We start from the raw sequence: 15,514 nt of genomic DNA on the forward strand, positions 1-15,514 counted from the left end.
CCTTTCTACTCTTTCTGCCTGCACCCCTCCCGCTTAGCTGACCATGGCCCTGCGTGCGGAACATATGCGTGCGTGATCTGTTTTTGCGCTTTTCGTATGCTGCCTTACCCTCTCCTCTATCCTGTCTGTCTGCTGGTATCGTCACTACCACCACCACCACACACACACAGCGCCCATCTCACCCACTTTTATGTTTTTTTTGTATATGTGAGGAAAGAGGGGTCCGCTCTTCATTTCTTGCTTTTTCTCACCCCTCACCCTCCCTTTCTCTCTTTTGTGTGTGTGTGTGTGTTTGTGTTTGTGTTTTCTTTTTTTTTCGGGTGCAGCTATCGTTTTTATTGCCTCTTCGTACACATACACCTCATCCACGCCTTTTTTCTCGTTCGTCTTCGGCGTTTTGCTTTAGCCCCCCCTTTCTTTATTTTCCATCGTGTTCTCTTTTTTTTTCAATAATGATGTGTGTGTGTGTGTGTATGTGCCTGTGGTGGTATCACATCTCTTTGCTGGTGTTTTGCCTTCTTTTTGCTTAGTGGATGGATGCTGGGTGTTGTTTGGTCTCGCGTGTCCTGCAAGATGTTTGCGGTTTGAGCCACCCTCTGGTGGGCTTCTCTCCCCCCCCCCTCCTACCCCCGCGTTCGTCTGTGTTTCTTCCTCCTGCAACACCACCACCACCACCACCACCCTCTCCTTCCTCCTGCTTTCTTCTCTGAAAGCGAGAGAATACGCCACTTTGTTTCTATGACAAAAAAAAAGAGGGCACGACGACGAGGGGGAGGGGGGGAAGGGGGGGGAACGCTGATCGTGAGGCGCTGGCGTTTGGATGGATATGGGTTGGCGGCAACTTTGCGACTGCCTCATTGTACGAGCACATATACTCACGCTCTCTCTTGACTGGGGGGAGCGGGGGGAGGAGGGAGAGTGTATTCGTTGGACAAGGATCCACCCCCACCCCCCTCCTGGGTGGCCCCACGCGGTATCCCCCACCCCCTACCCCCCCCCCTTTACCTGGGATGATGATAACGTGCACCAGCTGAGGTGTTTTTTTTTGGGGGGGGGGGGGGGGGCCCTGGCCGAGATGAGCTGGCGTGTGTCGCCCACCACTGCAACGCTACCTCGTGTGTTTTACGAAGTGCAGGCCTTTAGCATAAAGCACATTATGTGGCCAAGCTGCTGCAGACCCTAGTCGCGTCATCGTTCTTGAGCTGCCCCTAACCTGTATACTCCCTCTTTTTCTGCCTTCCCCTGCCACATCGCCGCACACGCGTACACATGTATATGAAAACATCTCCATCTGTGTATGAGTGTATGTATGTCCGTCTTCGAAGCATCATCACCAGACGTCTACCAGGACGCGTCTCTCCCACCCACCCACCCCACCCCCACCCCCACCCCTACGCACATTCTCCCCACCCCCTCCTAGCACCATCACCACTACCACCACCGCCACTGCAAAGACAAGTGCCCGTCATGCAAATTCTATCGATTGCGCTGCCTGTGTTTTCATCGAACGAAAAGGTGCTCGAGTGGCCGCAGACGCAGACGAGCACGACAGCCGATGCACCGCCACAGCTGAACCGTTGGATTGAGGAGTACCGCATCATTCCGCAAGGAGAGGCGTTCTGTCAATGTGTCACCCTAACCACACAGCTGCGTCATGAGGATACACGCATGCGGGAAGCACATGCTGACCCTGTCGCGGCACAGCAGTGGGCCACGGCGGAGGCTGACGCCATTGCGGCCGGCGCAGACGGCAAGGATCTGAACGATGCCGGCGACGACGACGGGTCTGGAGACGGTTCCCGTTACCAATCCTCTTCCCGCAAGAAGAAATTTGTGAAGCTGACAGACGATGACATGCTCACTGACTGGTACGAGGTACTGAGACTGGAGCAGCAGGAAGGAGCAACCGACGACCAAATCAAGGCGGCCTACCGGCGCCGCTGCCTCGAGACCCACCCTGACAAGCAGCAGGACCACTCCGATGAGCTTTTCAAAAAGGTGCAGCGCGCCTTCGACATCCTCGGTGACCCAGATGCACGTCAGACGTACGACTCCTCACGCCCGTTCGACGACACCATCCCTGGCGAGCAGGCAGTTGGGGCGGACACTTTTTTCACGACTTTTGGCCCGGTGTTCGAGCGCAACAAAAAGTGGAGCAGCGTCCCCGGCATGCCGTCCCTCGGCACAGACAAGACGCCGCACGCCGAAGTGCTCCGCTTCTACGACCGCTGGGCGGGATTTCAGAGCTGGCGCGACTTTTCACATCTGGCGGATCTGGAAGAAATCGACGACAGTATGTGCAGAGAGGAGAAGCGCTACTACCAGCGCGAGAATGCGCGACAGCTGAACCACTACCACAAAGAAGAGCAAAAACGCATTCGACTTTTGGTCGAACGAGCCCGCAAGAACGACCCGCGCCTCCGCCGACGCCGAGAGGAGGAGGAGGAGAAGCGCCTCAAGGAGTTGAACGAACGGGAGGCGTTCAGGCTTCAGCTCGCAGCCGAGGAGGAGCGCCGCCGCGCGGAGGAGACCCGAAAGCGGAAGGAGAAGGAAGAGGCTGAGATTGCGGCGCAGCAGCAGCAGAAGCAAGCAATGCGTGATGCGCAGGTGGTGGTGCTGGACTTCCTCGGTCGGAATGGCCTCCTGGACGAGACACCGACAAACAAACTGTTCGCAGACCGCGTGCGCCGTCCTAATGTTCAGTGGATCTTTTCTAAGGTTTCCAACGCGGCCGAGGCAAAGAAGCTGCAGGATGTTATATTGGCCTGCCCCACGGAGCGCGGCCCGCGCTCGAGCGACCCGCAGAGCAAAGACATCGAAGGCGCTGAGGAGGTGGAGGCGGTCATGCGGTTCAACGCCCTCATCCAAAAGATGGAGCAACGCTGTGGTGTGAACCGCTACGGCGAGGCAGTGAAGAAGGTACAGGACAGTGACGCGGCAGCGAAGAAGAAAGAGACTGCAGCCAAGGCACCGGCTGACCTGGGACAGGAGTGGACGGAGGACGACCTCATCCGGCTCCAGAAAGCGACAGCCAAGTACCCACCCGGCACGGTGGACCGCTGGATCAAAATCTGCGACGTTTTGCGCCACCGTTTTACGGAAGACCAGGCCATGGCAAAGGTAAACGAGATAACCTCAGCGCTGCACAACTCAGGGTCTGGAAACCCCGCTGCTGCTTCCGCCGCCGCCGCCTCCTTGCCTACGCACGGCTCGGCCACCAGCGCCACTGTCTCGTCCGTGGAGAACTGGTCTCTGAAGCAGCAGAAGCAACTGGAGAAGGGTCTGCGCGACTTGAAGGACTACAAGGAAAAGGACAAATATCAGATCATTGCAAATATGGTGGAGGGCAAGACAGCTAAGGAGTGCTTTGAGCGCTTCAAATTTCTCTGCTCTGTGAACAAGAAGAAGTGACCTACTGTGTATCGTGCCGTCTGTGTGAGTAGTCAAGGGCATACACCCTCGATATAGAAAGTGCGTGAAGCCACGTTTGCTTCCTCCGTCTCTGATGCTATGCGTAAGGACATAAGAACGCATGCCTGGCTACGCAATCTTCTCGGTCTCTGTACGTGCGCACGTGGGTGTATGTATGATGCGTGCATCCCCTGTTGTACTGTGCGCTAAGTGAGCGGACATCATAAAAAGAGGACGGGTCTCTTCAGCCCAACGCGTTGCAAGCGACCCCCCCTTTCTCCCCCCCCCCCCATAAATACGAGGAGGAGGGTGATGAACGATAAGCGTCTAAAAAAACAAAAGCCTTCTGACCGACACAATCTGAGTTCTTTGCTTCGTCTCTATGCTCTTCGCGGGATTCGAGGAGGGGGGGTTAAGTGAGAGCTATACTTTTGGTCTTGTGGGGAACTCGTAGAAGCGCAGCAACACTCCCGTATTCGTGTGTCTCATTTGACAATACATGGGCAGGTCTCACGTCCTCCTTTACGATCCTATCGTTCCCCCCCCCCTCCCGGCTGGACTCCTCCAACACAGCCCCCCTCCCACGTCACCCTCCTCTCCCCATATCTGGTATGATCTGTTGGTGTATGTGTTAAGTTTGGTGCTTAGTCACAGCTCAGCAAACGCGACGGGTGCGCAAGAGTGATATATATATATACACACACACACACACAGAGGCACAAGGTGTTCTCTCCTCACCAGCACAACCGACCTTGCGCCCTGTTGCCCCACCAGTGTTGCGCGTGCACCTTTGGTTGTCCGTCCACTTCTCTACTTTCTTGTCATTCTTTAAAACTAGCACCATGCACGCCCCGCAAACCCCAACTACTAACTTCGGGCCCATGGGCGGCGGCCCAGGCGCTGGCAGCGCTTTTTTTGCACACAGCGACCCGAACGCGATGATGCTTCAGATGGGTCTCAGCTATGGGCAGAACATTCTCCAGCATCACATCCAGCAAGGTGAGGCTGGACTAGCCTCCTATATGCCTTTTATTCGTGCAATTCGCAACTACTTCGCGGTGGATAACACGTACGTGAAGCGAAAGCTTATCATGCTCGCAGTGCCCTTCCTCACCAACTACATACACAAGTTCCCGATCGGCGGGGAAAGCGAATTTGGTAGTGGTGGTGGTGGTGGCGGCGGTGGCGGCGGCGAGGGAGCTGGAGATCAAGTCTTTGGCAGCCCTCCTGGTATTCCCACCTCCATGCACCCAATTGGCTCGCCCTCGACGCGTCACGCTCACGACAGCTGCTCTAACACCTTGGCCAGTCCCTCGCTTCCGCTGAACGACGTCTTCGCATCGGACCTGTACATCCCTATGATGAGCGTTATCACCTATGTTGTACTCGCCGCCTACATCCTTGGCGCTAACTCTCCCACGAACTCCGTCACGGCCGCGTCGCTCATCTCAACCGCGTGGGTGATTGGCATCTGGTTTGTCCTCGAGGTTTTTGTACTAAAAGGTTTGGGCTACGCGCTTCGTGTCGTGCCAAGCCCACCGCTTTTGGAGCTGCTCGCACTATGCGGGTACAAGTACGCTCTTCTCTGCCTAAGTATTCTCATGTCGCAGTGTCTGCCGCCGGGTTTTCTCTATAGCAGCGTGTTCCTGTTGTATGGGATACTAGCGCATAGCTTCTTCACCGTTCGAATTGTGGGGCTAAAGTACACACGTGAGGACGGCCGCGTACCCCCACGGTCTCGCGTGTTCACCTACGTGGCAGCGCTGGTGCAAGTGCCGGCCTCGGTGTGGCTGTTCGTGCGGCTGCGCTAGAGCATCTAAGGCGGCGTTTTGCTGATGCTTCCTGTGTGTGGGTGAGGGGGAACAAATAAAAAGAAAGGGGGGCAACACAGGGAGAGTCGGGAGATGGTGTTCTTTCTTTCTTTTTGGGGGGAAAGTGCCAACCTGCTATTTTCGCCGCCAACACATGCCCTGACATTCCTCAATTTGGTGAGGGGACGGGGGCTTCTCTTTTCTGACCGCGAATGACGTTGTGGGTTCGCTAGTTGGGTGTATATCTGCCATTTGATCCCCTAGAGTTTTTCTTTTGGGGGAGTGTGTGTTCCATTGCTTGTTTTTTTTTTCTCTGTGAACGCTCCGCCTCCCTCACTTCTCCCTCCCTCCCCCCCCCCCCGAGGCGGTGTAGGCGCGTGCAAAAATTCATGAAGGCACAGAGGGCCCGTTGCATGCTTTACTCTTCGCGAGAGAGAAATCGTTGACACAATCAGGCACAAAAACAGTAGAGAAAAAAAAAGCATGAATGGCAGGCGTGTGACTTCTCGGTCCCCTTACCCTCGCCACGTCATCACAGCTGTATCATCTGTGAGCCGTCTACCCCCCCCGCCTTCCTCCAATCACTCCATTTTGCGCCTTCCTCTTTTCTCGATCCCCCTCCCCTCCCCTCCCCCCGCCAACCTCTCGCGTACACACACACACACACACACACACCTCGGCGCTAGTATGAACGTACCGTGAGTATCTCTTCAGACCCGGCCTTGAATTGCGGACACGGGTTCGTGCGCGTGACCTCTGTGTGCCTGGGTTGGTGTGTGTCTCTCCTCGTATCTGGTCTCTTTCCTTGGCAGCTCCTCTATCATTCCTACCACCGTCACCACCTCATGTCATGGAACCTCAAAGGCCGGGCTGCTATTGCGGCCCTCGACCCGCCCACCCGCTATCGTGTGCTTCACTCGCACACCATGACGCGTTGCACTAACAAGCCGCTGCTGTGGGTGCTAGAAGAGTTGACCACCCTCCGCTTCCTCGGCGGCCTCGCCGGCCCTCTGCACACAGCAAACTACTTCATCTGCCTTATCGCCCGCCTCCTGCAAATATGCCCCTCGGTCGCCATCGTACGCGTTATGCTCGTGCAAGATGTGCACAAGTATCTACGCGCCGCGGCTCTCCTGCTCATCCGCCTTATTGGGAACGAAGAGCTGCAGTGGGAAGCGATGCGTGTGGGATGGGCAGACTACCGTAAACTGTGTCTCTACGGCTCGGACCCCGCACAGGAGTGGGCGGAGTCCACTTCCGCCACTCTACCCGGGGCGGAGGGAGTAAAGAGAGACGCATCGAGGACGCTAGCCTCTTCTATGCGGCCACTGGACTCCTACAAGCGGTCACGCGCGGAGATGGAAGCGGACAGCGGCAACATCAACCCCTCTGGTGCTGCACAGATCAGCGAACTTGACAAAGCCGACGCGGATGCGCCACAGCCGCCGCGGTACTTGTTGATACGCATGGATGAGTTCACCGACTATGTTTTTGGTATCCCACCTGCCTCGACAGCGTCACTCTGCAAAGAGGGCGATCCTCCCTTGAAGGCACCTGTCCCCCCAAGTAACCCCTTCATTCCCGGGACATCCCCTCGTACGTTTCCAGGCCACACGTTCATGGGAATTCATTTCCCTACTTTAATCGTTTAACGTGCGCCGGAGGTGCCTGTCGTAAGGGGGGGTGGAGTCAGTGGCGACACGCACACACACGCACACACACACACACGCTAGGAGGTGATGAGATGCGAAGAAAACAACGCAAAAAAGGCAACTCGAGAGGCCCCCTATTAGCGCTCGGCGCTCCTTTGGGACACACGTGGAAGGATGCAGTTATGGGTACTTCCCACCCACTGATCACTTCCACTCACCCTGTCTCCCCTTCACCTCCCCTCCCCCCCTCCCCTCGATTAATACAGTCTAACGTTGAAGGGAAGTGGGCTCCACCTCGAATAAAATGAGCATGTACTATTTCTGTGTACGCTCGCACGTATGATACACTCTCATTCCTGCACCGCGCAGCATCCTTCTCCCCTTTCTCCACCCCACCCCCCACGCACACACACATTTTGGGTGTGCACCGACGCTTCTGTGTAATGTGTTCTCCTGTCTCGAAAAATGGAGTTCCTCGACATTGAACAGCAGCTGCGCCTGCGGGAGGCCGAGAAAATGCAGCGTCGGGGAGCGGAGGCATCCCAGCCGCTCTCGTACCTGCACTTGGAATACTACGCGGCGGCCAGTGATGCCATCATCCTCTTCGGCGGCATCTGTGCCGTTACAGGAGTCTTTCTTCTCGTGTCAGCGTTTCTCACGAAAACAAGAATGGCGAATGTTGTGCGCGTCAGCTTTCAGTCCAGTGGTGTGAGTCTCATTCCGAAGTGGACAAACCCGCCACTCTTCTCCGTCTGCATGGCGATCTGGATGTGGATCTTGGGGATGCAAACGGTCTGCAACGTGCTGCAGGAGGTCGCGCAGCAGCACCACCGTGCCGTCAAGGAAGCGAACGCGGCGGCACTAGTAGACCTCTCCCTCCTCCACCGCATCCACGTGGGTACAGTGAACCCTCACTCTATTTGGGGGTTGTCAAAAGAAATCACCATGCAGTATCCGCCACTCTTGCAGTGGATCATGACACCGACGGCGATTCTGCTCTCCACGCAGTACGCGGGCATGTTGTGCATCTGGTGCTACATGCTTTTCTCTGGAAAGCCACTGGAGGCCGGTGCAGCCGCTGCTGCCCTTGTCTTCTTTCCAGCCTTCTATGAAGCGCTGCTTTTGAACGGCAACGAACCAGAACGGCTGCCCGTGTGGATCACTCTTTCGAACTTCATCCTCAGCCTGATCTCTCTCTGGAGCTTCGGTGCACCCCTGGTGCGGCGCGAGTACCGCGAAGCGGTGAGGATGCTGCAAGGACAAGCAGTAGAGGCCCTTGTCAAGGACCGGCCGGAACTGCGCGAGATACGCGCTCGCTGTGGTGCACCGGGTCGTGGCGCGTCGAAAATGCGGAAGCGAATTTGATCAGGATGCTCACGGGCATTGCACAATGTCACCTTTCCTTTACGCGCCTTCTTTTACTCTGTGCGCCCTGCGCCACCCCCAAACACATCACCACCACCACCCACCCCGTACACGTTTACACATTCGCTTCTTCATCTGGGACTCCCTCTAGTGAGATGTGCAACGATGGTCGCCGCATGTTGTGCGTCTAGTTGCCCATCAAGCGCGTATCTGTTCCTCTCCGGCCCGCCGGCACACCCCTCCCACCAGCTCTCTCCACTACGTTGAAGGATAGACATACGATCGGTTTATCGCATCCGCGCAACAAAAAGCAGACGCTCATAAGCTTTCCCGCAACACTCTGTTGACGACGTCGGACGCCTCGTGGACTCTTGCTGTCTACATCCTGTTCTGTCACACCGCAGCTTTTTTTCCACCCTCGATGCACCATCCCCCCCCCCCCTCTCCTTCATCTCCTCTACCTCAATTCCATTTTCTCTGGGCGACGGCGGATGTTTTATGAGGAACGTGCGCACACCCATACATACACCCTCATAGACGCATAATGGTGTTGCCACCCCACCACCACCACCGCCACCGCCCAAACCCCTCACATCATTTTTGTGCGTGTGTACCCAAACAAAACACCGGAAGGGAACTCGAACACCTAAAACGTGCTCAAAGGACACCGTAGGACATCCACATCTCTCCGCCTCACTCCCCCCTCCTTGCGAAACACACACACGAACGCGCGAATGCTTGTTGACACCCCCTATCTGACCGATTGACAGCTCATGTCCACCATCGCTGTCACAGCAGCTTCCCCAACTACGGCAGTGGTGTCGGCAACGCCGCCCCCTCGCACACACGCTTCACAGGAGCTGCACCTCAGCGAACCCGCACAGTCAGAGCAACGGCAGCTCCTTCTCCGGTCTCGCCTCGAGGAAGGGGTGACCTACAAGAACGACGACGACAACGGCACCGTGCACTACCAGTTCTACCTTCCCCATGCCAGCTCTGTTGCTATTGCCCCTGTGAAAGTTGGCCTGGTAGACCGCGGAGATGGAGCTGTCCCTGTGGCCTCCATCGGCACCCCCGTATGCATGACGAAGCATCAGGACGGGATGTGGGCCACAAGCACGTCCGCTCCAGTCGGGCTCCAGTGCGTCGTTCTCATGGTGGATGGCCATTCTGTGCTGACACCCCACCTCAGCATAGGTTGCCTGCATGGTTTCCAGCGGGCAAACTACATCGACGTCCCGCCACCAAACCCGAAGCTCTGTATCTATGCCATCCGACCCTGCACAGAGCACGGGACGGTTGCTCACAACTACGTGACGTCCTACACAATGGAAACGACGGAGGAAGTTCTCATCTACGCGCCTCCCTCGTACCACAAGGCGGGCAGCGCAACACGTCGCTACCCCGTGCTCTACCTCTTGCACGACAACTCTGAGAACGAGATGAATGCCATACGACAGGGAAAAGTGAATGTCATCGCTGACAATCTAATCGCTGACGGCAAAATAACGGAGATGATCATCGTAATGAAGAGCAGCGTGAGCCCACGCATCGATGGTGCATGCCTTCTTCCCTGCGATGTGGCCAGACTGTGCAAGGACCTGACGGATGACATCATTCCGTATATCGACAGCCACTACCGCACCGAGGCAGACTGCCACAACCGCGCCATAGCCGGTGTTTCCTTAGCCTCCATGCTCGCCATCAGGCTCTGCATTACTCGCTATGACCTCTTCGCCTACGGTGGCATCTTTTCCGGCCTGCCGCACACCGGCTGGAGCTTCACGGGCACGAACAGTGACTACATGGACACCCTGCGCCGCGACCCCGCTGCCTTTCAAGCCGCCATGAAGGTACTCTTCCGCGGCATCAGCGACGACGACACGCACACCGCCATCTTCGAGGCGGACGACGTGCTCCTCGCGGAACTCGGCGTGGCGTGCGAACGGCGTATCTACGCATGCTCGCACAGCTGGCAGATGTGGCGCCAGGCTGCTGTCGACTTCTTGCCGATGCTATTTAAGGGCCTGAACTCCCCCCCTCGTCACTGATGCATCTGGAATCATGTCGCCTGCCCGCCCACCACGAACACAGTGTTGCACCTTGTTGACTTCGCGCTCACTGGGGTGAGCGACAGACCAGAAAACACTCGTGCGCGAAGGACAAGAGAAGCCTATTCAACCCTCCTTTTCCCCCTCCACCTCAAGAGAATGTGCAAATGCGAAGTGCTTTGCTGTCATACGCCGTGCTGTTTGCTCTTTTCGGCTGCACACACACACACACACACACAGAGGAAGGGAGAAAAGGGGAGGTTAGACTGGCATACACACCTCGTTTCTTGATGATTCCCAGCGTGTAATGTTCAATCCCGGTGCCCTCTTTTCTTCTTTTTCTTTACCCCCCCCCCCTTCTCTTCCCTGCTCAAATGTCATTGCCTGATTTCTCTTGTGTATCTGCAGGGCGCCCTAACCCGTCTCAGTTGAAACAAGTGGCCTTTCGACTATTGTGAAAGCACACGCTGGGTTGTGAGCTTTGCGCCTCTATCGCCGTCTACCCCAGTGTGCAGACACGCGAACAAAGATACGCGCATCCTATGTTGGCTTTTTCCCCTCTCATCGCCCGCCCTCTGTCGCTCCCGAACCTCTGTGGCGATCATTGTTATTCCATCTCTTTTTTTTGGGGGGGGGGGCGGGGGCGGGGTTCTTTGCAGCCCAGCGTACTGGAAAAATATATAGGCTCAGCATACACCTTTCTTGACCACCTCTGATCATCTCTTCTTCCCACGCCCGACTCAACACGAAGTGCACTCGTGTAGACAAGTAAGCATCGCTGCATGTTCCTTCCTTTCATCTCCCCCTCTTCACTTTTTCACTGATTATTCTTCTCCGAGTGTGTGTGTATATTGTGTGTGTGTGTATCTCAAGAATGGAAATGGGATCACGAGTCGCACTTCCTTCAAATGTTGCCCCTCATTTTTCTTTTTTGTTTACGCAAGTGCAGACACATACACGTACACATCGACCTTTTTCCATTGCGCTCCCCCACCCCCATCCCACCCCCTTCTCCATCCTCCTTGCAAGCTATCATTTTTTAACTCAAATATTCAGTTGTCTTTTGGGGGCGGACTTCATTTTTTAGTTTTTTCCCCCTCTTTTTCTCTCTGGTGGAGATCGTACATCGCTCCACGCAAGACACTTTCTTTTTTTCGTTTATTTTGGCTCTGAGGAAATTTTCTCTCTCGTGGGCTCTCTGGGTCGTGTCTCTGATGATGTGTGCTTGGGTTGCCCTCTTGGGATTACATGTCTTGTGGTCTTTCATCCCGTTTCCCCACCCACCCACTTAGTCCTCCCGAAACCCAGACCCTCCCTTCAGATGAGAAGGAAACAATGGGGTGGGGGGGAGGGAAGATGTTCACCACGGCGATCGCGCGCTCACGAACAACGTGTCACGGAAGGATGCTGTTCTTTTTCCTTTGTTGTTGAAGAATGGGGGGGAGACTCTCTTGATGTCTTCCTCTCGATGTTTCTTTGGCTTTTATGCGTGTGTATATATATCACTCTTTCTTTGCACCCGCGCTCTCCCCTCTTTTTTTTGGAAGATGTTTACACGTGCATCGCGAAGAACTCAGCGTAAAGTACATGAGGAAGGCATATTCCCTTGGCTGATACCTCTGACCCAGATACATATGCACAACGTCTTCCCTTCCCCTCCCCTGCATGCCGCCCCCATAGGATCCGCACCGGGAGTGTACTCTGTGAGAAAATTAAAAACGGAGAGGTGCTGGTCAGTCTTCGACATGAACGATAACCACTACACTGGAGGTTGAGTGAGTGTCTGCTACCACTCTTCCAAACCGCGCGGCCCCCACGCCGGTTGCGCGCTTCTTCAATCGTGTACATAAGTATATTGTTTCTTCTCGCTACCTTTTCCTTACAGAGAGTACGTCAGAACCACCGGCACTAACTCGTCTGCGTGTGTTATTCTTTTTTTTTTTCGAGGGGGGGAGGGGGAAGCAATTCCTGCTGCCAGTGTCTTCGTTTGGCTCTTTGGCGCTTCTTTCTGGGCTCTATCTTGCGCTAAAGTAGTACGTCTGCACGCACCCGATCTGTACGAGTATTGTGTTTTGAGTTGGTATACGTGTGCTTTTGAGGTGGTGCCTGTCCCTCTGTAGTTTCCGCTTTGCTTTTCGTATCACTCGGCGTGCCACTTGAATGCAAACACGCGCGCAGCACATATGCGCATACGACTGCAGGTCACCTGTGCCTCGCCCTGGCCCGACCCAACACCCGTTGCTGGGGACCCCCCTTCCCGCGCCGCCGAACCTGGGGAACGCGCCCAGCGAACCCCCCCCCCCGCCACCTCCGGCCCCCATGCCAGGGCCGGGTGGGCCTGGGGCCGCATGCCGGCAAAACCCGGGGGGGCGGCCGGATGCCGCAACCCGAAACCCCCCCCACCCCTGAGGACCAAAGCCCCACCAACACCCCCCCCTACCCATTTGAAAGAAAGCGACGCGCATCCCGCAAACGCCCACCCCTGGGGTCGGGGGGGGGGGGGCGGTAAACGCTGCCCTTGTCGCTCATTTCCGCGAATGCCGTGGGAGAGGTCGGGGGCGGAAGACGTGCCTGCGCTTGGCCAAGGACAGGTATGGCGCCCCCCCCCCCCACGCCTTGGATAGGGGTGTAGTGCGTTTTCGCGTGCCCATCACGGAGGAAGCCCGTGAATCAACTAGCGATGGAAATGGGGGGGGGGGGAAGAGGTCGGCTTCAGCAGGGGGAGATGCCCTCCATGAAAAAAACGAAGGTGAGGGAACCTTGACCGAGTTCTTCCTTTGGACTGATTCTCCACAGCACATACCAAACATCAAGGTCCGGTGACACACAGACACACACCCGCGGCACCTTCGACCAAACCCGCACGATGATATCATCCCCCCCCTCCCTTTCACAATTACCCCAGCAAACGAGCAAACATTCCGTTCCTTCTGTTGTGCCTGTCTGTTCCCGAGGCTCCCCCAAATACACAAAACCCACCCCACGGCACCCACCCCGTGACGGAAAAGAAAAGTCAAACGTTAGCAACCCCGACGCCCCAATCGGCGTGACAACCGCACCAAGCAAGGCAAACCCCCACACCATCGCAAACGCGGTCCCGCGGGCCGCGCCCCGTTGCACCAGCGGCGTTTTTTCTGAGCACAGCGACGCCGATCTACAGAAGAGTGGCGCGAATCAAACCCCCAACCGTCTGCCCAAGGATGCGCTCAGTTGAAAAGGCGAGATCCCTGGAACTGCCCCGCCCAGAATCAAAGCGGAATGGACCACAATAAGGGCAATACGCGCACCACCGCTGGACGAAAGCAGAGTTTACCCCGGAGGGGAAGATTTTGGCAAAGCTGCTACACATCGCCTCCTGTACTGAAAGATGCTCCGGACGCAGTGCTCAACCACCTCATTCGCAAAAAAACCAAAGCCCATGACCACCACCCTACCAGAACCAACAAGGGTAGCGAGAGCAGCGCGGCAGCGCCCGCGGCACTTTCTAAGTACCGGTGTCTCGGCCTATTCCAAAAACAAATGAGCGGGAGGACGGCTTGACTGAATTTAGCGCGAGCCCCGGGCCCCGCCATAAGGAGATTACGCCTCTCTACGAACATGTCCGGAGTGCGAATTTCCCCACCCATATTTGAAAGAAAAGAAACCCACAGCACGCCAGCCACCAGCGTGGTGATGGGTAAAAACCGGGGGGGTGCTCTACCAGGGGGCGTGGGGGAAAGGCCGCCGGCGCCCACCTTACCCAGCAAGCCCCACAAAGGCCGGCCGGCCAGACACAGCGCCCGCCAACCCCGCTTGCAGAGGAAAAATTCAAACCGCCCCTTACACGCCACCTACGAACAACATAGCATCCGAGGCCCGAACCACGCCATCCTCACACGCGCAAAAAAGGACGGCACAAATGCAGCGCTAGAAACCCAAACCCCCCGGGGGCAAAAGAACAGGCCCAGCCCGACCCCAAAGAGCCGCGCCGGCGGCCGCAAACGCCGACCAGAAAGAAGCCAGCGCCACCAGGGCACCGCGAACAAGCCGGTTATCCGCACGCGTTTTCTCACGCGAATTGCTCTTTTACAGGAACCCAGCCACAACACCTGAAGTGGGTGACGGAAAGCGGTCGCTTTCCCAGACTAAAAGCACATGACAAAACGGGAAAAGAGGCCATTCAGAGCGAAAAAAGGTTGTACAATGCGAAGTCTACGTTTTCCTTTGCGAACGAATACCGCCAAAAAGGTTAAAAATCCCCCATCCCCGCAACGAAGTATGGAGAGGCCACCCCCGCCCATTGGAATGAATCACGGGCTCTGACGAGCCCTCCTCCCCACAAAGGAGAAAATAAAGACAGCCGACCATCACCGCCCCGCTGAAACCCAACCGACCCACCCGCCGGTCAAGTGCAGGCAGTGGGCTTCACTTTTGGAGCAACAATGTTTTTTTGATTGCATCGGTTATTTCGACACCGAAGGTTCCCTTGCGACTTGCGGCCCCCTTTGGCATATGGGATCTGAATCCCCAAGCGTCCCACTTCCACCTTCAGGGACGCGACCGTCTTGTGCCTTGCTGTTCTATGGAAGAGGGGGAAAGGGGGCCGGCAACCACCGCACTTTCTAAACGCGAATTCCCTCGCACAACGATCACTCCACATACCATGTCGGACGATGCCCTCTTAGTATTTCTTTGCGGTGAAATTGTCTATTCCTGACTTTTTTTTTTGTAGGGGGGTTGAAAATACCTAGAAGGGCCTTCATGCGATTTTTAAGGTTATCTGTAAAAACACCCTTCGCCGACCGCACCCAGGGTCAGGCATGACAAAAAAAAAACAGCAAGAAAAAGTGAAAAAAAAGGAGCGAGTCACGGGATTACTAGCAACAAATTGGACAGAAATTTTCTGGGAGCGCAAGGCGCCCCGAAAAGGTTTAGTTTTTCTATGTAACCCAGCATTCATGGTAATCTCGCGGATTTGGTGTCATCCAACATCCCTCTTTTTACAAGCGGGTTTTTCGGGCACGTCGAATGACTCAGAGTCGCTTACTTTAGAACTCCTAAGCGCCTACTCAGCATCGTATTGCCTTTCGCCTGCCTCTTAGGATGTCTTGTATTTTCAAGATGATAATGAGGATCAAAAACGAAATAGAGCTCCCAACAGCGATGTCTCAAGTCTTCTCCCTGCTTTCTCTTCCTCTATTGTGGTACCATTCGAGGCGCTTCGCCAATGCTCCCCGCTAGGCCC

General features: G+C 55.9%; 5 protein-coding genes across 5 annotated transcripts; all 5 read left to right on the plus strand.

The window, feature by feature from the left end:
- Nucleotides 1-1,467: 1,467 nt before the first annotated feature.
- Nucleotides 1,468-3,411, plus strand: JKF63_05982 (uncharacterized protein; the record flags this gene model as incomplete). Its single annotated transcript, XM_067901935.1, has 1 exon — nt 1,468-3,411. One exon carries the CDS (start codon nt 1,468-1,470, stop codon nt 3,409-3,411), a length of 1,944 nt encoding a protein of 647 aa, XP_067757641.1.
- Nucleotides 3,412-4,253: 842 nt separating this feature from the next.
- Nucleotides 4,254-5,222, plus strand: JKF63_05983 (uncharacterized protein; the record flags this gene model as incomplete). Its single annotated transcript, XM_067901936.1, has 1 exon — nt 4,254-5,222. The coding sequence occupies one exon, from the start codon at nt 4,254-4,256 to the stop codon at nt 5,220-5,222; it is 969 nt and encodes a 322-aa protein (XP_067757642.1).
- An 845-nt stretch (nt 5,223-6,067) lies between these two features.
- JKF63_05984 (uncharacterized protein) lies at nt 6,068-6,874 on the plus strand (the record flags this gene model as incomplete). Its single annotated transcript, XM_067901937.1, has 1 exon — nt 6,068-6,874. One exon carries the CDS (start codon nt 6,068-6,070, stop codon nt 6,872-6,874), a length of 807 nt encoding a protein of 268 aa, XP_067757643.1.
- A 465-nt stretch (nt 6,875-7,339) lies between these two features.
- On the plus strand, nt 7,340-8,239 carry JKF63_05985 (uncharacterized protein; the record flags this gene model as incomplete). Its single annotated transcript, XM_067901938.1, has 1 exon — nt 7,340-8,239. One exon carries the CDS (start codon nt 7,340-7,342, stop codon nt 8,237-8,239), a length of 900 nt encoding a protein of 299 aa, XP_067757644.1.
- Nucleotides 8,240-9,012: 773 nt separating this feature from the next.
- JKF63_05986 (uncharacterized protein) lies at nt 9,013-10,290 on the plus strand (the record flags this gene model as incomplete). The annotated part of the gene is made up of 1 exon (XM_067901939.1): nt 9,013-10,290. The coding sequence occupies one exon, from the start codon at nt 9,013-9,015 to the stop codon at nt 10,288-10,290; it is 1,278 nt and encodes a 425-aa protein (XP_067757645.1).
- Between the last annotated feature and the right edge of the window lie 5,224 nt (nt 10,291-15,514).

This window comes from Porcisia hertigi, chromosome 20 (genome assembly GCF_017918235.1).
Source record: "Porcisia hertigi strain C119 chromosome 20, whole genome shotgun sequence".
Lineage (NCBI taxonomy): Eukaryota > Euglenozoa > Kinetoplastea > Trypanosomatida > Trypanosomatidae > Porcisia > Porcisia hertigi.